General features: G+C 43.8%; 2 protein-coding genes and 1 non-coding gene across 3 annotated transcripts; 2 read left to right on the forward strand and 1 right to left on the reverse strand.

Moving 5' to 3' along the window:
• Window positions 1-17,690: 17,690 nt before the first annotated feature.
• On the forward strand, window positions 17,691-17,762 carry TRNAP-AGG (transfer RNA proline (anticodon AGG)). Its single transcript has one exon. It is a non-coding gene; the product is annotated as a tRNA-Pro (tRNA).
• A 283-nt stretch (window positions 17,763-18,045) lies between these two features.
• On the forward strand, window positions 18,046-19,206 carry LOC100274420 (lipase/lipooxygenase, PLAT/LH2). Its single transcript, NM_001148779.1, has one exon. It carries the CDS (start codon window positions 18,286-18,288, stop codon window positions 18,886-18,888), a length of 603 nt encoding a protein of 200 aa, NP_001142251.1. The 5' UTR covers window positions 18,046-18,285; the 3' UTR covers window positions 18,889-19,206.
• Window positions 19,207-19,901: 695 nt separating this feature from the next.
• On the reverse strand, window positions 19,902-24,015 carry LOC100275297 (uncharacterized). The gene is made up of 5 exons (NM_001149412.3): window positions 23,749-24,015; window positions 23,572-23,620; window positions 20,544-20,606; window positions 20,384-20,448; window positions 19,902-20,252 (listed from the first exon to the last, which is right to left on the reverse strand). The coding sequence occupies exons 1-5, from the start codon at window positions 23,911-23,913 to the stop codon at window positions 20,154-20,156; spliced, it is 441 nt and encodes a 146-aa protein (NP_001142884.2). The 5' UTR covers window positions 23,914-24,015; the 3' UTR covers window positions 19,902-20,153.
• Window positions 24,016-26,235: the final 2,220 nt, after the last annotated feature.

Here is a 26,235-nt window from a genome sequence, read left to right on the forward strand (position 1 = left end):
TAGATGCTAAAATTGCCGAGCATAATTTAGAAAATGAGAAGTTTAAATTTGCTAGAAGTATGCTCTATAATGGGAGACACCCTGGCATTAAGGATGGCATTGGCTACCAAAGGGGAGACAATGTCAAACTTAGTGCCCCTCCTAAAAGATTGTCCAATTTTGTTAAGGGCAAGGCTCCCATGCCTCAGGATAACGAGGGTTACATTTTATACTCTGCCGGTTATCCTGAGAACAAAATTAGGAAAATTCATTCTAGGAAGTCTCACTCTGGCCCTAACCATGCTTTTATGTATAAGGGTGAGACATCTAGTTCTAGGCAACCAACCCGTGCTAAGTTGCCTAAGAAGAGAATTCCTAAAGCATCAAATGATCATGACATTTCATTCAAAACTTTTGATGCATCATATGTTTTAACTAACAAATCCGGCAAAGTAGTTGCCAAATATGTTGGGGGCAAGCACAAGGGGTCAAAGACTTGTGTTTGGGTACCCAAAGTTCTTGTGTCTAATGCCAAAGGACCCAAAACCATTTGGGTACCTAAAGTCAAGAACTAAACTTGTTTTGTAGGTTTATGCATCCGGGGGCTCAAGTTGGATCATCGACAGCGGGTGCACAAACCACATGACAGGGGAGAAGAAAATGTTCTCCTCTTATGAGAAAAACCAAGATCCCCAACGAGCTATCACATTCGGGGATGGAAATCAAGGTTTGGTCAAAGGTCTTGGTAAAATAGCTATATCTCCTGACCATTCTATTTCCAATGTTTTTCTTGTAGATTCTTTAGATTACAATTTGCTTTCTGTTTCCCAATTATGTCAAATGGGCTACAACTGTCTATTCACTGATGGAGGTGTCACTGTCTTTAGAAGAAGTGATGATTCAATAGCATTTAAGGGAGTGTTAGAGGGTCAGCTATACTTGGTAGATTTTAATAGAGCTGAACTCGACACATGCTTAATTGCTAAGACTAACATGGGTTGGCTCTGGCACCGCCGACTAGCCCATGTTGGAATGAAGAATCTTCATAAGCTTCTAAAGGGAGAGCACATTTTAGGACTAACCAATGTTCATTTTGAGAAAGACAGGATTTGTAGCGCATGCCAGGCAGGAAAGCAAGTTGGAGCCCATCATCCACACAAGAACATCATGACGACCGACAGGCCGCTTGAGCTACTCCACATGGATCTATTCGGCTCGATTGCTTACATAAGCATCGACGGGAGTAAGTATTGTCTTGTAATAGTGGATGATTATTCTCGCTTCACTTGGGTGTTCTTTTTGCAGGAAAAATCTCAAACCCAAGAGACCTTAAAGGGATTCTTGAGACGAGCTCAAAATGAGTTTGGCTTAAGGATCAAGAAAATAAGAAGCGATAACGGGACGGAGTTCAAGAACTCTCAAATCGAAGGTTTCCTTGAGGAGGAGGGCATCAAGCATGAGTTCTCTTCTCCCTACACGCCACAACAAAATGGTGTAGTGGAGAGGAAGAATCGAACTCTATTGGACATGGCAAGAACCATGCTTGATGAGTACAAGACACCGGGTCGGTTTTGGGCCGAGGCGGTCAACACCGCTTGCTACGCCATCAACCGGTTATATCTACACCGAATCCTCAAGAAGACATCATACGAACTCCTCACCGGTAAAAAGCCCAATATTTCATATTTTAGAGTCTTTGGTAGCAAATGCTTTATTCTTATTAAAAGAGGTAGAAAATCTAAATTTGCTCCTAAGACTGTAGAAGGCTTTTTACTAGGATATGACTCTAACACAAGGGCATATAGGGTCTTTAATAAGTCCACTGGACTAGTTGAAGTCTCATGTGACGTTGTGTTTGATGAAACTAACGGCTCTCAAGTAGAGCAAGTTGATCTTGATGAGATAGGTGTTGAAGAGGCTCCATGCATCGCGCTAAGGAACATGTCTATTGGGGATGTGTGTCCTAAGGAATCCGAAGAGTCTCCAAATGCACAAGATCAACCGTCCTCCTCCATGCCAGCATCTCCACCAACTCAAAATGAGGAAGAGGCTCAAGTTGATGAAGAAGAAGATCAATCAAGTGAGCCTCCTCAAGATGACGGCATAGATCAAGGGGGAGATACAAATGATCAAGACAAGGAAGATGAGGAACAAAGACCGCCACACCCAAGAGTCCACCAAGCAATCCAACGAGATCACCCCGTCGACACCATCCTCGGCGACATTCATAAGGGGGTAACTACTAGATCTCGTGTTGCACATTTTTGTGAGCATTACTCTTTTGTCTCCTCTATTGAGCCACACAGGGTAGAGGAAGCTCTCCAAGATTCAGATTGGGTGGTGGCGATGCAAGAGGAGCTCAACAACTTCACTAGGAATGAGGTATGGCATTTAGTTCCACGTCCTAATCAAAATGTTGTAGGAACCAAATGGGTCTTCCGCAACAAGCAAGATGAGCATGGTGTGGTGACAAGGAACAAAGCTCGACTTGTGGCCAAGGGATACTCTCAAGTCGAAGGTTTGGATTTCGGTGAAACCTATGCACCCGTAGCTAGGCTTGAGTCAATTCGTATATTATTGGCCTATGCTACTTACCATGGCTTTAAGCTTTATCAAATGGACGTGAAAAGTGCCTTCCTCAATGGACCAATCAAGGAAGAGGTCTATGTTGAGCAACCTCCCGGCTTTGAAGACAGTGAGTATCCTAACCATGTCTATAAGCTCTCTAAGGCGCTTTATGGGCTCAAGCAAGCCCCAAGAGCATGGTATGAATGCCTTAGAGACTTTCTTATTGCAAATGGATTCAAAGTCGGAAAGGCCGATCCTACACTCTTTACTAAAACTCTTGAAAATGACTTGTTTGTATGCCAAATTTATGTTGATGATATTATATTTGGGTCTACTAATGAGTCTACATGTGAAGAGTTTAGTAGGATCATGACACAAAAATTCGAGATGTCTATGATGGGGGAGTTGAAGTATTTTCTAGGATTTCAAGTGAAGCAACTCCAAGAGGGCACCTTCATTAGCCAAACAAAGTATGCTCAAGACATCCTAAACAAGTTTGGGATGAAGGATGCCAAGCCCATCAAGACACCCATGGGAACTAATGGGCATCTCGACCTCGACACGGGAGGTAAGTCCGTGGATCAAAAGGTATACCGGTCGATGATAGGTTCTTTGCTCTATTTATGTGCATCTCGACCGGATATTATGCTTTCCGTATGCATGTGTGCAAGATTCCAAGCCGACCCTAAGGAAGCTCACCTTACGGCCGTAAAACGAATCTTGAGATATTTGGCTTATACTCCTAAGTTTGGGCTTTGGTATCCTAGGGGATCCACATTTGATTTGATTGGTTATTCGGATGCCGATTGGGCGGGGTGTAAAATCAATAGGAAGAGCACATCGGGGACTTGCCAGTTCTTAGGAAGATCCTTGGTGTCTTGGGCTTCAAAGAAGCAAAATTCGGTCGCTCTTTCCACCGCCGAAGCCGAGTACATTGCCGCAGGTCATTGTTGCGCGCAATTGCTTTGGATGAGGCAAACCCTGCGGGACTACGGTTACAAATTAACCAAAGTCCCTTTGCTATGTGATAATGAGAGTGCAATCAAGATGGCGGATAATCCCGTCGAGCATAGCCGCACTAAACACATAGCCATTCGGTATCATTTTCTTAGGGATCACCAACAAAAGGGAGATATCGAGATTTCTTACATTAATACTAAAGATCAATTAGCCGATATCTTTACCAAGCCACTTGATGAACAAACTTTTAACAAACTTGGGCATGAGCTAAATATTCTTGATTCTAGGAACTTCTTTTGTTGATTTGCACACATAGCTCATTTGCATACCTTTGCTCATATCTCCTTCATATGCTATGACTAATATGTTTTCAAGTGAATTTCAAACCAAGTCATAAGAATATTGAAAGGGAATTGGAGTCTTCGGCGAAGACAAAGGCTTCCACTCCGTAACTCATCCTTCGCCATCGCTCCATGTCACTCTCCATCCTTGGGGGAGAAAGCAAAAGGACTTCATCTTTGGTATAATCTTCACTCTTTTTGTTTTGACCAAAGAGGGAGAATGTAACTCAAGGGCTCTAATGATTCCGTTTTTGGCGATTCATGCCAAAGGGGGAGAAAGTAAGAGCCCAAAGCAAAAGGACCGCACCACCACCAGTTTCGTGTTTCCAAGAATATTATCAATTGATATCCTATTGTGTTAAAAAAGGGGGAGAAAGTAGTATTTCAAAAATTGATATATCAAAACCCTCTTGAACACTAAGAGGAGGATCTCATTTAGGGGGAGTTTTGTTTAGTCAAAGGAAAAGCATTTGAAACAGGGGGAGAAAATTTCAAATCTTGAAAATGCTTTGCAAAATCTTATTCATTTACCTTTGACTATTTGCAAAAGAACCTTGAAAAGGATTTACAAAAGAGTTTGCAAAAACAAAACATGTGGTGCAAGCGTGGTCCAAAATGTTATAAGTAAGAAACAATCCATGCATATCTTGTAAGTATTTATATTGGCTCAATTCCAAGCAACCTTTATACTTACAGTATGCAAACTAGTTCAATTATGCACTTCCATATTTGCTTTGGTTTGTGTTGGCATCAATCACCAAAAAGGGGGAGATTGAAAGGGAATTAGGCTTACACCTAGTCCCTAATTAATTTTGGTGGTTGAATTGCCCAACACAAATAATTGGACTAACTAGTTTGCCCAAGTGTATAGAATATACAGGTGTAAAAGGTTCACACTCAGCCAATAAAAAGATCAAGTTTTGGATTCAACAAAGGAGCAAAGTGGCAACCGAAGGCACCTCTGGTCTGGGGGCACCGGACTGTCCGGTGTACACCGGACAGTGTCCGGTGCACCACCGGACAGTGTCCGGTGCACTAGAGGACTCCAACTCGAACTCGTCACCTTCGGGAATTCCTCAGGCCGGCGCGCTATAATTCACCGGACTGTCCGGTGTACACCGGACAGTGTCCGGTGCGCCAAGGAAGAGCGGCCTCAGGAACTCGCCGGCTTCGGGAATCTCCAACGGCTAGTCCGCTATAATTCACCGGACATGTCCGGTGTGCACCGGACTGTCCGGTGCAACTCCGGAGCAACGGCTATTTCGGCGCCAACGGCTACCTGCGCTGCATTTAATGCGCGCGCAGCGCGCACAGGAGTCAGGCGCGCCCATACTGGCGCACCGGACAAGGAACAGTGCATGTCCGGTGTGCACCGGACATCCAGGCGGGCCCAGAAGTCAGAAGCTCCAACGGTCAGAATCCAACGGCAGTGATGACGTGGCAGGGGCACCGGACATGTCTGGTGTGCACCGGACTGTCCGATGTGCCATCGAACAGACAGCCTCCCAACGGCCACTTTGGTGGTTGGGGCTATAAATACCCCAACCACCCCACCATTCATTGCATCCAAGTTTTCCACTTCTCAACCACTTACAAGAGCTAGGCATTCAATTCTAGACACACCAAAGAGATCAAATCCTCTCCAATTCCACACAAGGCTTTAGTGATTAGCGAGAGAGATTTGCCGTGTTCTTTTGAGCTCTTGCGCTTGGATTGCTTCTATTCTTTCTCACTTGTTCTTGTGAACAAACACTCGCTTGTAATCAAGGCAAGAGGCACCAATTGTGTGGTGGCCCTTGCGGGGAAGTTTTGTTCCCGGCTTTGATTTGAGAAGAGAAGCTCACTCGGTCCGAGGGACCGTTTGAGAGAGGGAAGGGTTGAAAGAGACCCGGCCTTTGTGGCCTCCTCAACGAGGAGTAGGTTTGCGAGAACCGAACCTTGGTAAAACAAATCCACGTGTCACACTCTTCATTTGCTTGCGATTTGTTTTACGCCCTCTCTCGCGAACTCGTTTATATTTCTAACGCTAACCCGGCTTGTAGTTGTGTTTATATTTGTAAATTTCAGTTTCGCCCTATTCACCCCCCCTCTAGGCGACTATCACATGCTATCCCATAGAGAAGATCTACGCAACATTGAGTTTATGATTTGGGCCCTTGTACCTTTCCGTACAACCGGAAGGACCTGTCTAAAGTCGCCACCAAATACCACTGTTTTCCCTCCAAAAGGCAAATCAGGTCTATCCATTATATCTCTCATGCTCTTATCAAGTGCCTCAATTGCCTGTCGTTTAGTCATCGTGGCCTCATCCCATAAGATCAGTGATGACCTTCGTAACATTTTGGCTGTCCCACTCTATTTAGTGAAGCTACACACGTCACCTTCTTTTATGTTCAATGGGATTTTGAATCTTGAATGTGCGGTCCTACCACCAGGCATAATAGATGCCGCTACTCCTGACGTCGCAGTAGCAATAGCTATCTTTCCAGAGCGCCGAACAGTTGCCAGCAAAGCTTTGTACAGAAATGTCTTGCCTGTTCCTCCTGGACCATCCACAAAGAAGACACCTCCACTAATATTCTCCACCGATGATAATATCACGTCGTAAGCGTGTCTCTGCTCATGGTTGAGAGATGAAACCACAAATTCAGCCTCAGGGTCTTCTGGAATATTCATCTCTTCAAATATCTCTCTAACAACATCTGCCATATTGTCGTGCTCGTCCTTTATTGCAGGTAGAGGGAATAACCTGATGTCCTTACCCATTGTTTGAAGCATATCTCTAATATCCAACAACACTAACTGCTCGACCACATTTGAGTTACTATGGGTTCGACAGAAGTCATCAGACATTGCCTCCAAATGTTTGTTCCACAGACCAACCACATCAGTAGGCTCACAGAAAACCAGGATCGTCGCAAATAGCCTTCTAAGAGAAGGTGGCATATGAAATCCTGACGCCTCAGTTAAGCACTCATCGATGTTGTTGTCTGCCTCAATAAGACCCCTTTTTTCGGCAGCTTCACGAAAAGTTGGATATACATTACCGTCGTATGTCCTTAGACTTTCAAATGAGGTAGCACCCCTCACGTGATTAAGTAGCACCCTTAGATAATAACGTTCTCCCTCTGCTGGGTGTGCCGAGACTATTCTTCCAACTTGCATACGTTGTTGACGCGCTGTCCATTTCTTTGCACCTGGCCACCACCTTGCCACCTCGGGGAACTCCCTATATAAGTAGTTTGATGCCCAATCAAACAACTGATTTGCTCTAAAGTACTCAGTTAACATCGATTTGTCAATGTTATCCTTGTTTAAGACCTGACGCATATCATCATTTATATTGTAACTAACAAGATGCATGCCAGGCAAGTGGAGCTGTAGTTGCAGAACTGGGGGAGATATACCATGCAGATCGAAACTATATATTCTCCATAAAGCCTCTTGTGGTGATACCCATCTGGCATCTCTGAAGTTCTCAATCTCGTTAATACTTTGACCACCATCAACGTCGATCACAGTGACAGATGCCCTATCATGACCCTTATGAATGTACTTGTATATATACTTCACAGCCTTAATGCTTGAGCAAACCTCCACATTAATGTGGCAGTCATACATCCTCAATAAAGTAGGATTATAAGGAACAACCCAACGGTTGTCCAAGTCATGCCCCCTTACTCGTACTTTTTGTCTGTCATCTCTTCTTCTGTAAATGGGGTACGAGTCTTTGCCCTGAAGCGTTGTCTCACCAAATAGTCGTGGATAGTGGCACTTGCAACTACCATTCTTCATACATGTATTTTGCATGTTGAGATGTCCGCATGGGCCATGCATCATGTGTTTGACTACCATATCAAAAAGTTCCGGGAATCTGTTCTTATCTGGAAGTTCTGCCGATATAACAGCGTCATACTGGTCTGGAACAGTTAGCTTACTGCCTGTCTGCATGATAAGAAGGAAGTGTGCATGTGGTAGACCTCTTTTTTGGAACTCAATCACATAGACATGTGCTGCCACGACACCAAGTATGTGCTTTTTGAAGAGTTGATGCTTCAAATTGTCTAGTTTAGCCTTAAAAACTCGCACCACCAGATCACAACGGTCTTGTGATTTTTGACCTGGTTCTAGCTCGCTGGTTATCTCCTCCCAATTTGGATTGCATGTCATGGTAAGAAATATGTCCGGCTTACCGTACTTTTGCACGAGAGCAAAGGCATCCATGTATCGTCGTCTCATGTCTCTCGGTCCGCCGATGAAGGAAGCCGGTAGAACCCACAATTTACCCAATGCACTTGCTCGATGCTCCCCAGCATACACGCTATCCATCAGGCCTTGATAAAGATCAGCCCTGATTCTTGATTGGTTAAACAGTATGTAGTTCAGTCATGTAGTCTCTAGCTTGATGTACGTGTCTACTGCGAACTGCTGGAACAGACGCTGACCATGCAACACTGTGTTGAAAATTTCACGACGCATCTGGAATTTGTAGCAGTAGTACTCACGCATCGTAACATAGAGTTGGCCATTCGAATCTATTATACAATAAAAAAATAAATTTTAGAGAAGACATTAAAGAACATTATGGCCAAAGCAACACCTTAGTAAAAGGTATTGAACACGGGCAACTAACCTGGGTTGTCGGAATCTGTGGATTGTCGTCCATCAATTCTAGCAGTGTTGACACCGACCTTGGGTATGCCTGAATGCCAACCGAGCTCCCCTCTTGGGAAGAAAAGAGGATAAGCCAATGGATCATAGCAACCATGGTGAGGCTTTATCGAATAAAATGCATTGTCATTTCCGTACAGGGTAACTCCGCGTTCGAATTGACGGTGTAACTCAGTCCCCTCGACCCAAACAGCTGCCACTTCCGATGAGGTAGGTGTATTAAACGTTCTTTGGTCAAGCTTGTAGTCTGTGTTAAGGTCAATACGGTATTCATCAATATTTCCATATTGGCCAATACTTCTGAATGTCTCTGCGTAAGGATTTTCCCTTAGCAAGTTTGCTAATTTGGTCATCACATTCTGATCTTTAGCTTTGAAGACTTCGTCACGCGCAAGACGCATTCGATGCGATAAAAGAGGATCATCATCGTAGAAGTACAACTCCAGGTGTTTTGGATCACTTTCTCGACGACCAAAAGAGTGTATCCGGTGATATACCTGACCATGTGCTTTGAATGTATAAACACCATCTCTTGAACTTGCAAGATTTTGGTCATACTCGCAGTTGAATGTGGTGAATGAAAAGTGACCATTAAAAAAATCTAGTGTTATCCAAAAAATGTTGTGAATCAGCGTCCCTAGTTGTGTACAACAAGTGAAGCTCTTCGGGTGGTTGTGGCATCACAAGTTTGACCTTTCCCTGTTTGCAACAGAAACCAGGAGACTCGTACTGGAACCTTTTTGCTCCACAATGTGGACAATCTGACTGAGGTTGCAACATTTGTGTGGCGTCAGGTAGGTTTCTATATACAACATCGATGGCACCAAAATCATCTGAGGTCACGACCGAATTTTGATAGGTAATGTTTCCTCCCTCAAGATTATCAAGGTTACGTTGATCTCTTCTTCTGGCATATCGCTCTCGAGCGCGTGCCCGTGTATTCTCGAGCTGTTCAGTTGTCATACTCGCACGTCTTGTTCGATATTGTTGTCGGCGTGCTTCTGCGCGGTCTACTGATGCGTTAATAATCATTTTAATTGGTATGGGAATCATTAAGAAAGGAATGGTAAGTAACATATATTCTGTCGGACCAGCTATGTTTGCTTGGACGGGATATGTTGGAGCAAAGTGTGAAGGTTCAAGTAAGCAACTATTGTTGGTTGCACTGACATCTAATAATAATAACAAGTCAAATTATTATTAAATCAATTGCATGTAAGTTATGCTTGAACCTTGTATACAAGTGAAATCTGGTAAGATTTACCATTGTTCGGTTCGCCATGAGGTGGTGTATCGCCTAACGGTTGGTCTCTTTTACGTCTCCTTTGTTCTGGCGTCATATTCGCATACCGTTCTCTAGCACGGGCTCGTCTACTTTCAATTTGGTCATAAGTCATGCTCGCACGTCTGGCTCGATCTCGCTGTCGACGCACTTCCGCGCGATCATCTGGTACTTCATTAAAGTATGTTTGCAAGAGAATGGGTGATATGGTAGTCGATGGTGCACGTGTGTTAATGTTCGTACCATCATCATCAACCATAAAAAAATATAAGTTTCAAATTAGTAATTTAGTAATGAATAATAATATTTATGATTGGCACTATGTTTTAACATATTTATCATTAAACTAACCGTTGGATGTATGTCCTTGTAGTAAATTTGATATGGCAGTCGATGATGTACATGTGTTATTCGTACCATCAGTAGCAACTATAAAAATAAGTTTCGCATAATTAATAATAATTATATTATTATTATGTTTGACACTATTGCCTTAATATATTTATCGTAAAACTAACCGTTGGATGTATGTCCTTGTAGTAAATTTGAATATGTCACGGTACTTTGTGTCGATAGTGGAAAGGATTCCACACGATGATAGGGCTCTTCATCATTAGATGAAGATGTGTTACAACTTTCTAGGAGTGGGTGTGATGTTTCTCTGATAATAATTCCAGAAGGACCATTTGTGCAATAGTCAGAGTATCGTCTCTTTCTATTTTGAGATGACGTAGCAACTAAGATACAACCAAGAATTAGATGAGTTTGAGAAAAAATAGTTGTATTAAAATTAATATTTTACACTTAGTTTACAGAAAAAATAAGATTATCAATGGTCAACCTGATTTTCCTTTATCCATAGAGTTATTTGGACGCTCCGACATTTGGTGATAATTCGATGAACTTGACCCTAAAAGAATTAAATAAAGACCGAAGCATTAGGGTGCTAGTGAAAGCGAGGAGGATTGATACGTGATAGCTGATTAAGATCGATGATTTGATGTTGAAAAGAATATGGTTGTTCTACTCGCTATTCCCGGTTCAAATCATTTCACAGACCAAACATTTGAGTCATTCGAAATAAAACGCACGGGCAAGGGAGTGATTATTTTCACAAATAAAATAATATAAGGTTTAATAATCTTCTTATTAATTCAATCCTGAATAGAACAAATTGCTTTTACAAATATCGACACATGTAAGATTTGGTCGATAGCACCAGGACATGTATTCTCTCATAAATATGTATTCTCTCATAAATACAGTTGTATTGAAATCATCACCATCTATCTACGCCTTTGTTCTTCAAGAAATCTAACAGCAAATTGACGATCATTCCACGCCATCAAAGCTTTCTGAATTGCTGCAATGAATGCTACATTTGATTACATCTATATATGTAATCCACTATATGATGTGAACAACAATTTCAATGCAGGTAATTTTTGAAATACTTACGTTCAAAGTGATGGTTATTGTGATGGAAAGGATTGAAGTGTATTGTTGTATAATCAGATGACTCGAGGCACTCTAGAATTACATATTTAAATATTCGTTACAATCATTGTAAGAAGAAAATAATGACAGATGTGTTTGAAAGACGGTTGGTACATAAATTGTTATTACCTTGCCTTCTAAATCGTCGAAACATAGTCCCAATTATTATGCTACAATTCTCCTTAGCCAACACCCAGCGAAGTGCATTTTTGTTTAGCAAGTCACCCCAAACTTTAATGGCATGTAGAGACCACCTAGGATATCGATGTTGAGAGTAATAAATTAGTACTATTTTGAATATTTCATGTTTTACATATTATCGATAATTAACGTGATATACCTGGCATCCATGACAACAATCTTCCTGAATGGACCCCACATTGTGCGATGAATTATATCTAAGTGGACTACAATAGCCATAATGTCTACAAAAGCATGACGAAAAATGGATTACTACTTTTTTTGTGTAGAAGGTATTGTAAGCTACCCAGAAGATTTTCACGTTCTTACCAACTAAAGTCCTATTTGGTAGTTCAGCAATATCTGCAAGACTCAAGAATATATGTTTTGGGAATGGCGGCATTTGAAATGGAACTGTGTACGGCTCCACGACAGTTTGTCTGGTGAGATATAATTCCATTGGACCACTTATATGTCGAAACTGATGTGCACCCATACTAATACTGAAATCTACATTGTGCATCTTGAAAACATGCTTTTCATGTAGCAAATTGTTGAAGTGCTTGACTGTCTCGTACGAACTTGTCATTGTCTCGATCTTGGCTCCCTAATATCATTCCAGCAGAAAAAGGCAGTGGTATGGAGATTATATAATTTTTTTGAAATTTTGAAATGGAACTTATGTGAATGTTAACTTACATTGATGTCAGACAAAATGAAATGTTGTCTGTCACGATAACGTGGTTCAATGGGGAATTTAACTTCTACTCGAGCGACAATACTGAACTTCCGTGGTAGCACATAATAATCTTCATCGCGATAGTCGTCGAACAACCTAAAACTATATTAAACACACAAATGAATAATCGTCACAACTTTGATAGGTTTCATTCTGTGTAACTATTCGTATATAACTTACATAGGCATCCTTTTTTGGCGGTCCGCTGCATTTCTTTCACGGTTCAGTACAGTCGGTTCCATCGAAACCTTTTTTATGGAAAATATGTTAGATAAACTTGCATTTTTAATTCAATTTAGTAAAAGAGGCATTCAGTTCATTGTATTACTCATTTGAATAAATAGCTTTATCATGATTGGTAGATCCAGAATAGAAGGATGAAGAGAAGGGGGTGAGAGAGGATTCTGTACGGATGCAGGGGTTCCGTACAGAAAAGCAGCCTTCTATCTACCATTTTATCTAAAAAAGCATCGACCTCTATATACCGGTCGCATGCGTATAAACTTTATACCCCAATCAATACCCCCACCACACATCAGTTTGGCATTATTATATATTACTTAATCTGTTGCATATATAAATGTTTATTCCAATTCAATATAACAAGGCATGCTAAATCTTTATTAGCAAAACAGTCTAGTCAAATATATTTAACTATGATGGATCAATAAACCACATGCAATAATATATAACAATAGAGGATGACTGTCCTCAGTGATCGAAACACAAAATGTTGTTCTAAAAAATGCAGCTCCAAATGCTTTAGTAAATTAAACAAGAGTAAATCAAACAAAAGGAGGGATTGAAGCATGATAAGTCAACAAAAATATAGATAAGTAGACAGAAAACAACATTTTGTAGGCACACAAAAAAGCAAAATACACCAAAGAATTTTAAAGTACAGAATAATAATTACATTTGACCTCGACGTACCGTGCGTTGCCACCGAGATAGCAGAAGAAGGTGTCGATGAGGTTGATCTCGTCGACGATGTCCAAAACCAATCGAATCTCCACACCAGGATCACGGTGCAAGCTTTTGAAAAGAACAGTTTCATATACTCAAAGGTTGACCTTCTAATGAAGCATTTAGTAAATAAGTACATCACAGAGTGAACTTTCCTAGTGATCAATTATAATAGTATAGTATAACACTCTTTTGCTTCAGTATTTATGTTTGGTTGGTCCTTTAAATTAATATCATATTTACACGATTAATTTACATATTTTCAAACCATAAGGCATCGTTTATTCAGTTCGTGCCATGATAGACTAGTAGGGAATGCAACAATTCAGAATTACGGCAAATTTCCAGGGAAACACTGTGCACATCTAACATCTAAGAATATACCTTCTGCCAATAATTAAATCACATCAGACAAAGTAAGCACATTATGGGTCAATAACAACAAATAAAAACAAATGGAGGGAGTATCAGCTATCAGTAGTTTCAGCGCTTCCAATATCAACAAATATAACTCGTCGTACATTGTCGAAATGCAGTCCAATCAGCTTGCTGAGATATTACATCATTGAAGTCTCTAAAAGCGAGCTTTTTAAAACTGATGCTTGGCCTATGATAGTATGTTTAGTGCGGATCACATTTTAGATACTGCATGGTTTTAGCTAAACATTGGTTTAGTTACTGTTTTTTATCATATACTACTTTAACACTGGCTGTTAAATAATCTTTTCGTTTGGGCCTGTCTCAAATTTAGCATGCAGCGTTTAGTATTGAATAGGCTTTGCCCAGAGTTTGTAGTCTTGATGGTGAAATTTCGTGACCAATTTTGGGCATTCAATGCCTTTGTTTCCTGATTTCCCACAGTTGTTGTATATTTTTTTAAAAAAAACAGCTGATGCATATATTTCAGTTTCCTGCTTTGAATATCTTCATATTTTATTGATGTTTCATGTGGTTTTCTTTATGTCATTATAGAATAATTAGAGCAAAAACTCCAGAAGTTTGTCACAGAAAATACTTCCATCTTCTAAATGTTCCTAACAAGTACAATTTCATGGTCCACGTGTTACAAATATTCAGAAAAATACTTTTGCAATGGTGTCAGTGCGGGTGATGTTTTTAAGGGTTGTAAACCTCTTTGTTCTAATATAATAATACACAGTTCCCCTGCTTGTTAAAAGAATGGTACCCTTGTTGCCCATCCCTGTTATGATATTATCCCTGGATACTTCCTTTCCCGCTTTGTTTCAGGATGCTATGCCTATGTATGAGTATCTTTCTTTTGTTGGGATAGTCTTGGGAAGCGGCGCCGGGCTTTCTCGTGAGTAGTGGGGCTATGGAATTGGGTGCCGCAAAATGCAGCTTTGATTCTAGCTGATTAAACAGTAGTCTAACCGCTGGAGTTGGGTGGTTTTGTTCCAAGAAATTAACTGCTTCAGTGCCCTGTCACATAGAAAAAAATGAACCTTGTGACCTTGTCTATGCATGTATTTGTCCCTTTTGATCTCAGTTTTGGCAAAACAGAGCACCTATAATTTTCACCGTGGCTTGAAAGGTTCATCAATGGAACATTTTGAGACTCCCATTGAAGCCTAAACTTGGGTTGGGAATATTCCAATTCTTATTGGCCTGTTTCAACCTATAATTCAACATGGTCATGTTTTGCCTGGCTGTTAGTCTCGTAAAAGTGTATACAGAAGCTTTGAGTGGATAGCCAGTTTGAGTAGATTATTCCATCTTGATGGTGGTGTCGGTCTGGTGCAAGTGGCAATCAGATATTAAAACTCTACTATTACAATTTGTTGTTCACTTAGCTTTATCGTATTCATGTTGATTTGATAAATAATCAGGCAGAGAATAGTTTCAATGACATAACCGGCAAAGTGGTAGCTGACTTCGGCTGTGGCTGTGGCACTCTGGCTGTGGCGAGTGCTTTACTGGATGCTGAGTGAGTATGTTTAACTTGGTAGTTTTAGGTAACCATGTTCTTTCCTGTGACAATCCCTCTATTGCGTAATGTCTACTTCAATATTTGAAAACAAAAAAACTTACTGTTTAGTGCTTATGTTTGTAATTTTGCACAGTTTGTTTGCTGATTGATCTAACAAAAAGTGGCTTCCTCTGCAATTGTCCTGGTAGATTGTGTCTATTCTTTTTTGTTAGTATTTTTTTGAGGGAATCAGGAGGGGCTGACCCCTATTATAAATTTATATAAAGAACAGAAAAAGCTCCAAATGAGTTTTAGGAAACAAAAAAGGTAACAAACATAGTAATTGTACACATGTCTTGCAGGTGAAGCTAAAATAAAGAGTAGAATTCCATGTCATAAAATGATTTTAGATAGTGTGTAATACTTTTAAATGCTCATTGATATATGTAACCATAAATTAATGGGTATCACCAGTTTGGTGGCTAGTTTCCTTATCATCCATTAATAATGTGAATTGCTATGGTTGTGATTCACAGACATGTGCTTGGTATTGATATTGACACACTAATAGGTGATTTAGTATTGCAGTTATTCACAACTTTTAGCAAGCCTTGACAGGATGGTGCAGGTTAGCAGTTTGCACCACATATTTTAGATTTTTAGACAATATTCTCACATATATGTGGTGCAAAATGCTAACATGCACCTTCCTGTCAAGGCTTGCTGAAAGTTGTGAATAACTGCAATACTAAATCACCTATTAGTGTGTTTTTCAAGCAAAGCTACCAGCTTAGTTGTTATTTCTTGGTAGTAGTATGTTGGATAATTTTTTACCTACCAACTGGTGATAGGTAAAATTAGATATTCTTCAATTTGAAAGTTCTGTTGTCATGTAAAACATAGATGTATGGATTCTATGTTGTCATCATGTGAGGGGCTGATTGCACATATTTACATGTTTGCAGCCTGTCCACCTTTGTTCAAAATCAGCATGTAGTCTTGTAAGCTGAGTTCAGAGGCCATGTTTGAGTTATTCTATTTATTGAAGTCTTCCTTCCAGATAACAACAAGCAACAACAGTTTTATATTCTTGATTCCATACAAATCATGCTAGAATAATCTATACACATGCATGGAAGAACATGTAACACACGGACCTGGGTTCCCAGCAAGAAGCAGCACGTGGAGGGACGACTCTTTGGACTTTATCTCGAGCAGTTCCGTCGCAAAGCCGCAGGGAATCGCCGCGAGCAGCCAGCAGCCAAATTGGAAGAGGATGGGTGGGGATGAAACCATTGATATAGGAGAGGGGCAGATCCGGGGGCGGTTGGGTTGGGGTGACCAGCGGCATGCACGGAGGTTGTTGGGAGTCCGGCGGCACAAGGGTTGCATCTCAGACCCGGATGGCTGGGTTCGGGGATGGTTCCGGGGACGGCACGCGCGGGTTCGCGATGGTTTCCGGGAACAGCGCGCGGAGTCGGCGGGGATGGCGGCTGCGGCTGCGGGGTCAGCGGGGATCGGCGGATTCGACGGATGTTACGGGAATAGCGCGCGGAGTCGGCGGGGATGGCGGTTGCGCGCGGAGTCGGCGGATGTTGCGAGGTCGGTGGCTGCGAGAATGGGGATGGCGGCCGTGGGGTCAGCGGATCGGTGGATCGGCGGATGCTGCGGGATCGGTGGGTCTTGTGAGGTCGGCGGATGCGGGAACGTGGGTCTGCAGGGATGGAGCTGCGCGCGGAGTCGGCGGATGTTGCGAGGTCGGCGGCTATGAGAACGGGGATGGCGGCCGCGGGAACATGGGTCTGCAGGGATGGAGGGGTTTTTTTTTGTAAAATGGTGACACACACGTGCGACAGGTTGGATGGAATAAGAATAGGGTTTTTTTTGTAAAAAAATGACGCACGACGACCGTTGAAACTGGTGTTTTAAATATAATATAGAATATATATATATATATATGAGCGTGGCAAGTTTTTTTAGACTTACAAAGTCGTGGTAGACATTCGACCATCTAGTCTTAAACTAATGTGGCAAAAAATATGACAAACATGATGACTTACGACTGAGAATCATGTAAGGATTAGTTTGGGACCTCTATTTTTTCAAAAGATTATTTAGATAACTAAACTATTTTTTTTAAGAAAATGAGATTGTCAAACTAACTCTAAGTGGCATGCAATCCGTGGGGTATTCATTTCGTTCACATATATATTCGGCCACTTCTCTATTACAGGTGCGTGAATTTTATACTAGGTAGCTAAGCTTTAAGAAGGTTTCACGCAATACTCTTATATCACGAGCTAGCACAATTAAATTGTTACTTCTATGATTCGTTATCAATTTTGTCCTTGTGTGACTGTACAAACGATTATTGATTATCCTTGTGCCAACATAAACCAGATTGTTTTCACATTTGTGATTTTGTCTAACAGATTTTTATTCTTGGAATAAAAGGCGTAAAGCATGCACACAGAAACTGTAACAAACCATACAATGAGCATCGTCTGAGATTAATCTAAAGTTCTTTTTAGCAATTATTATAGGATTAAATGTACGTTAGTATGTAGATAAAACATCAAAGGGCATTTGGTCTAGTGGTATGATTCTCGCTTAGGGTGCGAGAGGTCCCGAGTTCAATTCTCGGAATGCCCCGTTTTTAAATCTTTTTCATAAATTTTATTTTACCATTTTTTTTGTTTACCACGTGACTCTCGTGGGGCTGTAACTGGCGTACTGCCACTGATGCTGTGAATCTGTGATGCACGACGAAGAAGGCGACTCCGTAGCTCGTGGATCATTGAGAGCCACTTGTGCATTTGACATGGCAGGGCATCCCAAATAATCAATGCAGTTGGTGGTGTTCATGGTTGATGCGGACGGGCGGGCCAGCTATAAACAAATTTTCATAGTGTATACTTGGGCAGACCCGATCATCAGACGTTTTCCAAAATGAAAAAAAAAACAGCATCAGATCAGGTGACATGGCATCTCATTATCTCAACGCTGCTCACCTCGAGGTTTTAGCTGCTGCTGCGTGCTGCCCGTGTCAAGTCCGGAGCAAGAGCAACCAACCAACCACCTCCTCCCCTCTCCGTCTCCCAGTCCGGCCTCGCTCGCCACTCGGAGTCTCGGAGTCAACCGCCAGCGCCTCGATCCGGCGAAGCCAGCCCAGCCCATGGCCTCCGGCGCCGTACCACCGCAGCGGGTCGCCCTGCTGGCGCTCGCCGCCGCCCTCTCCGTCGTCTCATTCCCGCACCTGTCCCTCCTCGCCTCGTCCCATCCGCTCCCGCAGGAAGCTGCTGCTGCTGCTGCGGGTGCGGCGGCGGGAGGCGAGGCGTCCGAGCCTCACGGCACCGCCGCCGATGGTGCCGCCGTGGCGCGGCGCGCGTGCACGTACACGGTGCAGATCAAGACGAGCTGCGCGTCCCCGCGGAGCTCCGCGGACGCGGTGAGCCTCGCGTTCGGGGACGCGTACCGCAACGAGGTGTACGCGGCGACGGTGACGCCGCGGCGCGGGTTCGAGCGCTGCGCCACGGACACGTTCCGCGTCGCCGGGCCCTGCGGCTACGGCGTCTGCTACCTCTACCTGCGCCGGTCGGGCCGCGCGGCCGGGTGGACGCCCGAGTGGGTCAGGGTGTACGAGCCGGCGTCCGGCGCGCCCTCCACCTTCTACTACGGCGACCCGCTCCCCGACGGCGTCTGGTACGGCTTCGACCGCTGCGTCAAGGCCGGGGCCGGCGCCTCTGCCGAGCATGGTGCCGCGGCGCGGACGCTGTGACGGACGGACGCGGACGCCGCCGGTCTCTGGGCGACAGGGCGAGGTAGCAGAGCGCCACTCGTGGCGCGCGGTCCTGCTGCCGTGTCAAGCGATGATTGCTGGGGCACGGCGTCTCTTTCTGTGCAAGTGGAGTATTCATTTCGGGTGGCTGCTAGTAGTAATAGCTTCTCTATTTGGTCTATTTGCGTTACGTGTAGTACGTGCCACGCATAATAAAAAGTAGTACGTATGTCTGAAAAAGAAAATATGAGTCCTCAAAGGATTTTCTATGCAACGCTAGCAATAAAAACCGATCCAATCTGTGAGTTGTTTTTTTCTAGTTCGCCTCTCATCAGGGCCCTGTTGCCAATTCGACAACGATCCCACACTGTATGCCCGGTCTGATTAGCTGCCTTCCTTTTGCTGTCTACGAGTGTATCAAAACATTCCATGGAAATGCGACAACAGAAACTAAACACATCCTCATCGTGTGCGTTCCTTCCACATCCACACGCGTTCTCAGCCACGGGGCGAGTGTCGTTCTGCCACACTCCACCAGCTCGGATGATGTTTCGCCCTGACAGATCCTCGCCTCGACGGCGACTGCGGCAAGGCGTACCTTGCCATTCGACCGGCGCAACGCAATGCCGCCGACAGAGATACAACGTCGTCGACTCCCACGCGGCAGAGTTCACCAGTTGCTGTTCAGGTAGACAAACTACGCAACCATAGATGTTCATGTTACACCATCATGTATGCGAATTATTCAAATCTAATCATATAAGCTAGGTATCAAGATCTCAGAGCACCCAAGTCCCAATCAGCTCATAAACTGGTCACGTTTGATAGGGAAAAAACTAGCAAAAAAGACCCATGTCGAACATGGGAAGAATTTGAGCAGTTCCGTGTGGAGTTCTTCGGGGATCCAACAGTGTAGCCAAAAGAAACAAATGAACTACTAGCTGTCAAATGATCCCGAAGACCAACAGTGTCTGCAGAATCATTAGTTCCGGAAGGAACCATGGTCTGTCTAGTCAACAAAGCACGCCATATTTCGTAAGGAGAACGTCAGACTGGCAAAACATGCGTAGCCAAAGAAACAAATGAAGCTGTCAAAATTGGAAGAAACCAGCATCCATCCATCAATCCATGAGTTTGCAGACATTGCCATGGCAATGTAGATGAGCGAGAACGCATGCCAGCTCTCATGCGCATGGCATTAAATTAAGCAAAACTAACAGACCACAACAACAGCCGCTTGTCGTCGGTACTGTTTTTTTTTTCTTTCAAGCCTGCTCTTCGCCTTCTTCAACTTCTCCCCTCTCTTCGGCAGCAGCAGCCATCAACTCATTGAATCTGTCACTCTTTCCCAAGATTATCTCAATCTGTGGAAGTTGAGATTCATGTTAGTTGAAAGGAATTGCATACGGTTAAAGATAGAATGACCAAACTGACAAACACAGCGAACAGTTCTCATTAGCAAGTACTGAATTAAGGGTATTAGTATTTCTCTCACCTTGGCCTTTTGGAATGGACGCCCTCGTGATTCGTCGTTTATGTCAACAGTAGATGTCCTGATCTCTATGGGAAGAATCAGAGCGGCAAATATATGAATCATGCGAGCCATAATATAGATGAGACATAATCTACAAGAAAAGGAGGGTCCAAGGTCGCACTCTTTTCAACAGCAAATCCATTATTCTTCAGAATTTCTGCCACGGTCACAACTGTCGCTATGGCTGGGAACAGAATAAAGCATTAAAGCTTGGTTAGTTTTGCCTCAAATAATACATCGATGCAGAAATTTCTAAATGGAAAGCTTTTGTACCATTGTATGTCAATTGAGGTTTAAGCCTTAAGTTATGTATCCAATCCAATAAGAAAAAAAGTATCAAAATACACTGACAAAGAACATCTCCAAGAGTACCCTGTACCCCTATCCAAACTCATATACTTAAATTTAAGGCTCAACATTCAAAAGCCACCCTAAATCAACTCCTTTATTCAGTTGCATCCTAAAAACACTCTCCACCCCAAATACGGGGTAGTCAGCCCTCCCTGTGTTTAGGTTTTAGCACCGTTTACCCAGGCGTGTCTCATACGTCCTACCTGCCAAATCCCAGCACCCTATCGCATAGAACATCGTCACTGTGCATCCCTCACACACAACCCGACAAGCACAGCCTGCCCCAAACATTCCTTCCATCCAGCACTACCTGTCTGTCCTACACCACTTCAATTATGTTGAGTGTTCCTTCTCGTGGTATCTAGATGATCGCGTCCAGTGATCAACACTAGAGGGAAGCAATATTAACAAAAATCACGGTCCATATTGCTTATACAACAACAACAAGTCTTTTAGTCCCAAGCAACTCAAAGTAGGCTAGAGTTAAAAATCCAATAGAACCCGCAAGTCAAGGTTCAGACGTATGGATAGTTGTTTTTCATGCACTCTTATTCAAGACTAAATCTTTGTGCATATTTCATCCTTTCAAGTCTCCTTTTACTATCCCTTCTCATGTTAACTCAACTTCGGTCTTACTCTTTAGCATTAGGACCCCTCTACGTATTGGTGCCTCTGAAGGCCTTTGTTCGACATGTCCAAACAATCTCAACCGGTGTTGGACAAGTTTTTCTTCAATTGACGCTACCCTAGCCTATCACATACATCATAATTCCGGACTAGATCCCTTCTTATATGGCCACAAATCCAACGCAACATACACATTTTTGCAACACTTATCTGCTAAATATGCCGTCTTTTTATAGGCCAACATTCTGCTCCATACAACATAGCAGGTTTAATCATCACCCTATAAAACTCTTGTCCTATAGAATGCCATATTGCTTAAGTGTCGTGTTTAAAATTTAGGAGGTTTAGATAAAGGGGAACTGCTGTTGAAGTAAAGGATTTAGAAGGGATAAATGTTTAGCCAGCATGACAAAATAGGGACCAAATGGATTGCTCTTGGAGCTGCTCTAACAACACGAAGAGTCGGCAATATACTTAAAATGCAAGCAAATTTCCATGATAAGAATGGTTGGGTGCAACGGATGACTATGTTTTTTTTCTTTTTCTGCATCTCTAATGAATACTTTGAATACAGGAGACTGCAAATCAAAAATCCATACAACTAAATCCAAAACCCCAAAGTAGTTATTAACATGGTATGATGATGTATACCAATCTGAAAAACAGCAAGCCAACATCATGAAGGAAGAAAAGGAAAAGGGAAACAAGGGGGGGAAAAGGAGACGTAGGAGAGCAGAAGGGGCTGGCCCAGTCCACTAGCCACCCTCTATAACCCTCACCTGATTTGCCTATAGGGTTCCCGGACTCCCCCTCCCCGATTCATTCGTCGCCGCTCGTCCACTATCAGCATTGTCACTCGTTTCCCGTCTCTCCGATTTTCTCCTTGCATGCTGCTGCCTGCAACTTCTCTGCTCCTCCTCCCTTCTGCTTCTTGGGCCCTCGTTGAGCCGTGCACTCTCAGATCAGCTGAGCTTCTGTTCAGGTCAAGATCTATCGTGCCTCCATTGCCATGACAGAGGTGTGCTTGCCACCAGTGCCTCAATTGACATGGGCAGATGCTCGGTCTTGTTGGTTGGTAACGTTGGTTTCCCATCCTTCCTGGTCTCTTGTTGTTCTTAGTTAGGCAGCAGGGCCGTCATTTTGTTGTGTCTAGACACAGGCAACAACTTAAAACCCATGGTTCTCAGGCAAACACGAAGTGGAAGTGGCTGTCTCTCTGTGATCAGCCAGAGCATGATGGCCATCTAATGACAACAGTGCATTGCATATCACTTTGACTCAAACTTGGCATGTTTTTTTTGAACAAAAAATCTGCAAAGTTGCAGGACTGAATTCTAAGCTGTGCTCTGTGTGTCACAAGGCAAATGCCAACCAGGAATACTACGGGCCAGTTTGGTAAAGCTTCAGGTTCTCCTAAAATGGCTTCAGATTTAGCTACTCTGGTGTAGTAGCTGCTCCGGTGGAGCCAAAGAACAATGTAAAAAATACGGAGTATTTGACAAAACAGCTTCAAAGAGTATTTCTAAGGGCTAGTTTGGGAACCTCATTTTCCCAAGGGATTTCCATTTTCAAGGGGAAATTAGTTCATTTTTCCTTGGAAAAATAAAAATCACTTGAAAAAATAGAATTCCCACACTAACCCTAAGGCCTTGTTTGGGAACCCCATTTTTCCAAGGAATTTCCGTTTTCCCAAGGGAAATTAGTTCATTTACTCTTGGAAAAATATAAATCCCTTAGAAAAATAGGGTTTCCAAACTAGCCCTAAGATTAATGGGTAGAAGCTAAAAATTTTCGGCCTCCTTAGCGGCTTCATTCAGGGGAGAAGCCGTTTTTTTACCCTGTTTGGTAGGGTTTCTTGAGAAGCCGGAGCCGGAGCCGGAGCCCTTTCATAAGCCCTAGCAAGGGGACCCATAACTGTCATGTAAGTTAGGGTTTTAGCAATAACCAACACAGATCTAACGTTGAAAGACACAGAGAAAACAACTACACGCCGCAGTAGGCTTCTTGTACATCATATTATGTTATGTCGGCATGCTTTAGTAATATAGACCAAATTCGCGGATAGAGGCATTACATCGGTGACAAGCGGCCATGCCTAAATTAACTCCACCACTGATAAATAGTAAATAAATAATCAGGAAGAAGGACAGGGGATTGTTACAGGGACGCACCCATTCCAAGAGCGGACAACTCCACATCGCCGTGCTGCTGCATATACCTCTGCACGAGCCGAAGCAAGCAAGCAACCAACCAACCAAAGCAGTCAGGAACCGAAAACGTGGGGAAGGAACATCAACATCACGGAAGGAGGCGGCGGGTAGGGGGAAGGGGCAACCGTACGTCCGTACCTTGGCGAGGTTTACGTAGAAGAAGAGGGGCTTCTTGGTGTTGGACACCTGGATGCGGTTGCTGCTGATGCCGCCGCCCCTCCTCTGCCCTTCTCCGCCCGAAGCCGCCGCGTCTCCGGTGACGGTGAGGTTCTTCAAGCCCTCGGTGATCTCCTCCTCCACCATGGTCGGTAGTTATTCTAGCACACCGCGTCGCAACCGGATCGACGAGGTTGGTCGACGACACCCGAGGTTTCCGCTTCCGCTGGCGCGCCTCCCCTCCTCTCGTCTCCTCGGCGTTGCGGCGGGTGAGGGTCCAGACGGGTTGCTTATGCTAGCGAAACGAGGAACGCGGAGAGGCCCGGCCCGACGGCCTACGCGCGTGGGTGATGATACTGCGTGGGCTTGACGGACCCGGCGCTGGGACGGCTCAGCCCAACCTCGTAGCCGACGATTCAAGCAGCCGAAGCGGAAGCGTCTACAAAGAGGACAGCGGCCCTCTTGTCTGGCGATGGTAAGGCTCCGCTTCGACGCGGCCCATCTCTTCCCCGAATCGTTCGTTACTGGCTCCTCTCCTTCTGATTTTTAGGTGCGCACATAATTTCACAGCTTCTTCCTAAACTTAAACAAAAGTTATTATACCACAAAGCACCCCTCTAGAAAGTTTCCAGGGTGTTAAAAAAATGTTTCAGATAAGGGTTTGGTTGGCCCTCCATTTCATTAACTAATAGTTAGTTGACTAAAAATCAAGAGGTGTTTGAATGCATTAGAACTAATATTTAGTTGACTAAAAATTATTAGTGAAAATGTCTAGCTAACAAATAGCTACCTAACTATTAACTAATTTACCAAAAATAGCTTATAGTTGAATTATTAGCTAGGGTGTTTAGATGTCTCAACTTATTTTAGCCACTAACTATTATCTCTACTTCTCTAGTGCATTTAAACATCTCTATGTCGCTTCATTTCAACAATCCGGTTCGAGGCCAAAATTATCGAGTCAACAAATTTGGTTTAGGACCTCACAAAGATGGAGAGTATGGTTCCCAATATAAAACCATATTGTGCCAGATTTTTCAAGAAGTTTTGAAGGGGCAGTCTAGATATCGGTGATTGCCTCTCAACTAAACGTCAATGTTGTCTGCAACAAAAGGTTTTTCTTTAGTAGGGCGGCGACAAAGGAAAAGATGATATTGGTAAAGGGGAAAACAAGTGAGACTCTCGAGAAAAGCCTCACAAAGATGAGCGAAAATAGCATTGTGGAGAAGGGCGTTGGGTTCAAATGAATCAATTCAGTGTAGTACTCCAACAGACGCCTAAGAAGGGCGTTGGGTTTAAATGAATCAATTTGGAAGAGGGCGATGCTCTTGAGAAGCTAGGGCAGCACACTCAGGGTGAGGATGGCAGCAAAGTGAGCGAGTTAAGGCAAGGAAGTGTAACACTAAGGCTTTGTTTGGTTACTATAGTATTGATCCCAATACACATATGTTAAGGTGGATTGATGTGTAAATTAGTTTAAGTTATACCCCAATCCACCCTAAGACATGTGGATTGGGGTTAATACTAGAGTAGCCAAACTAGCTCTAACCCTTTGAGAAGTCACTGTCACACATAGAAGCCGAAGCGTTTATCATGTGGATTGAGGTTAATACTAGAGTACCTATCGGTACCCTGAAACAGGGGTACCCCTACTACTGTATAAAGACGCAGTGCCCACGCGGCTATCTCTTAGTCGTGTGGTAAACGTGTTGTGTGTGGGACCAGGCCACAGCTCGCCCCAGTCTCGGGCGACTACTCTGGGTCCACAGCAGCGCCCGGATCCACCACATGGGCGGATCCGGAGCCGCCACGTGTCCAGAGAAGGTGATGTACTCCAAGGCATCAACGATAAGTCCGGACCCCTGGATAAACAGTCTGGACCTCCAAGGATGGTCCAGGACCTCCACGTGTGCAAGGTGGACCCCTAGAATGGGATCCGGACCCCCCACAATAGGGTCCCGAGGTTCCAGGACAGAACATACTCGGGCCTAGAACAAGATCCAAGCGAGGGTCCGGTGCCGACACGTGTCCAGACCCGGACCTATCTGCATACACTCCTGCTCCCCGCTCAGGCGGAGACCCAATGCTGCTGCGTGGCCTACTGCACGTGACGTAAGCCAACGGGCGGAGCCTGACGTAAGGCCTCAGGGCTGCGTGGCCACTGCATTTATTGCGGATAAGGCGCGCCGCCTGTCCATTCCACTGGCAGGCGGTGTGCCGCCTCTGCATTTATTGAGCCCTGTCCATTCCACTGGCAGGCGATGTGTCGCCTCCGCATTTAATGAGCCCTGTCCATTCCACTGGCAGGCGATGTGCCGCCTCCGCATTTAATGAGACCTGCCCATTCCGCTGGCAGGCGGCGACCAGTCCGTTCCACAGGCGGCGTGCCTGTCCATTCCATTGGCAGACGGTACGCTCATGCTGTCGCGTGCACTACGCTCATCATTACTCGTACGCTACCAAGGAAGC

The sequence above is a fragment of the Zea mays genome, chromosome 8 (assembly GCF_902167145.1).
Source record: "Zea mays cultivar B73 chromosome 8, Zm-B73-REFERENCE-NAM-5.0, whole genome shotgun sequence".
Classification (NCBI taxonomy): domain Eukaryota; kingdom Viridiplantae; phylum Streptophyta; class Magnoliopsida; order Poales; family Poaceae; genus Zea; species Zea mays.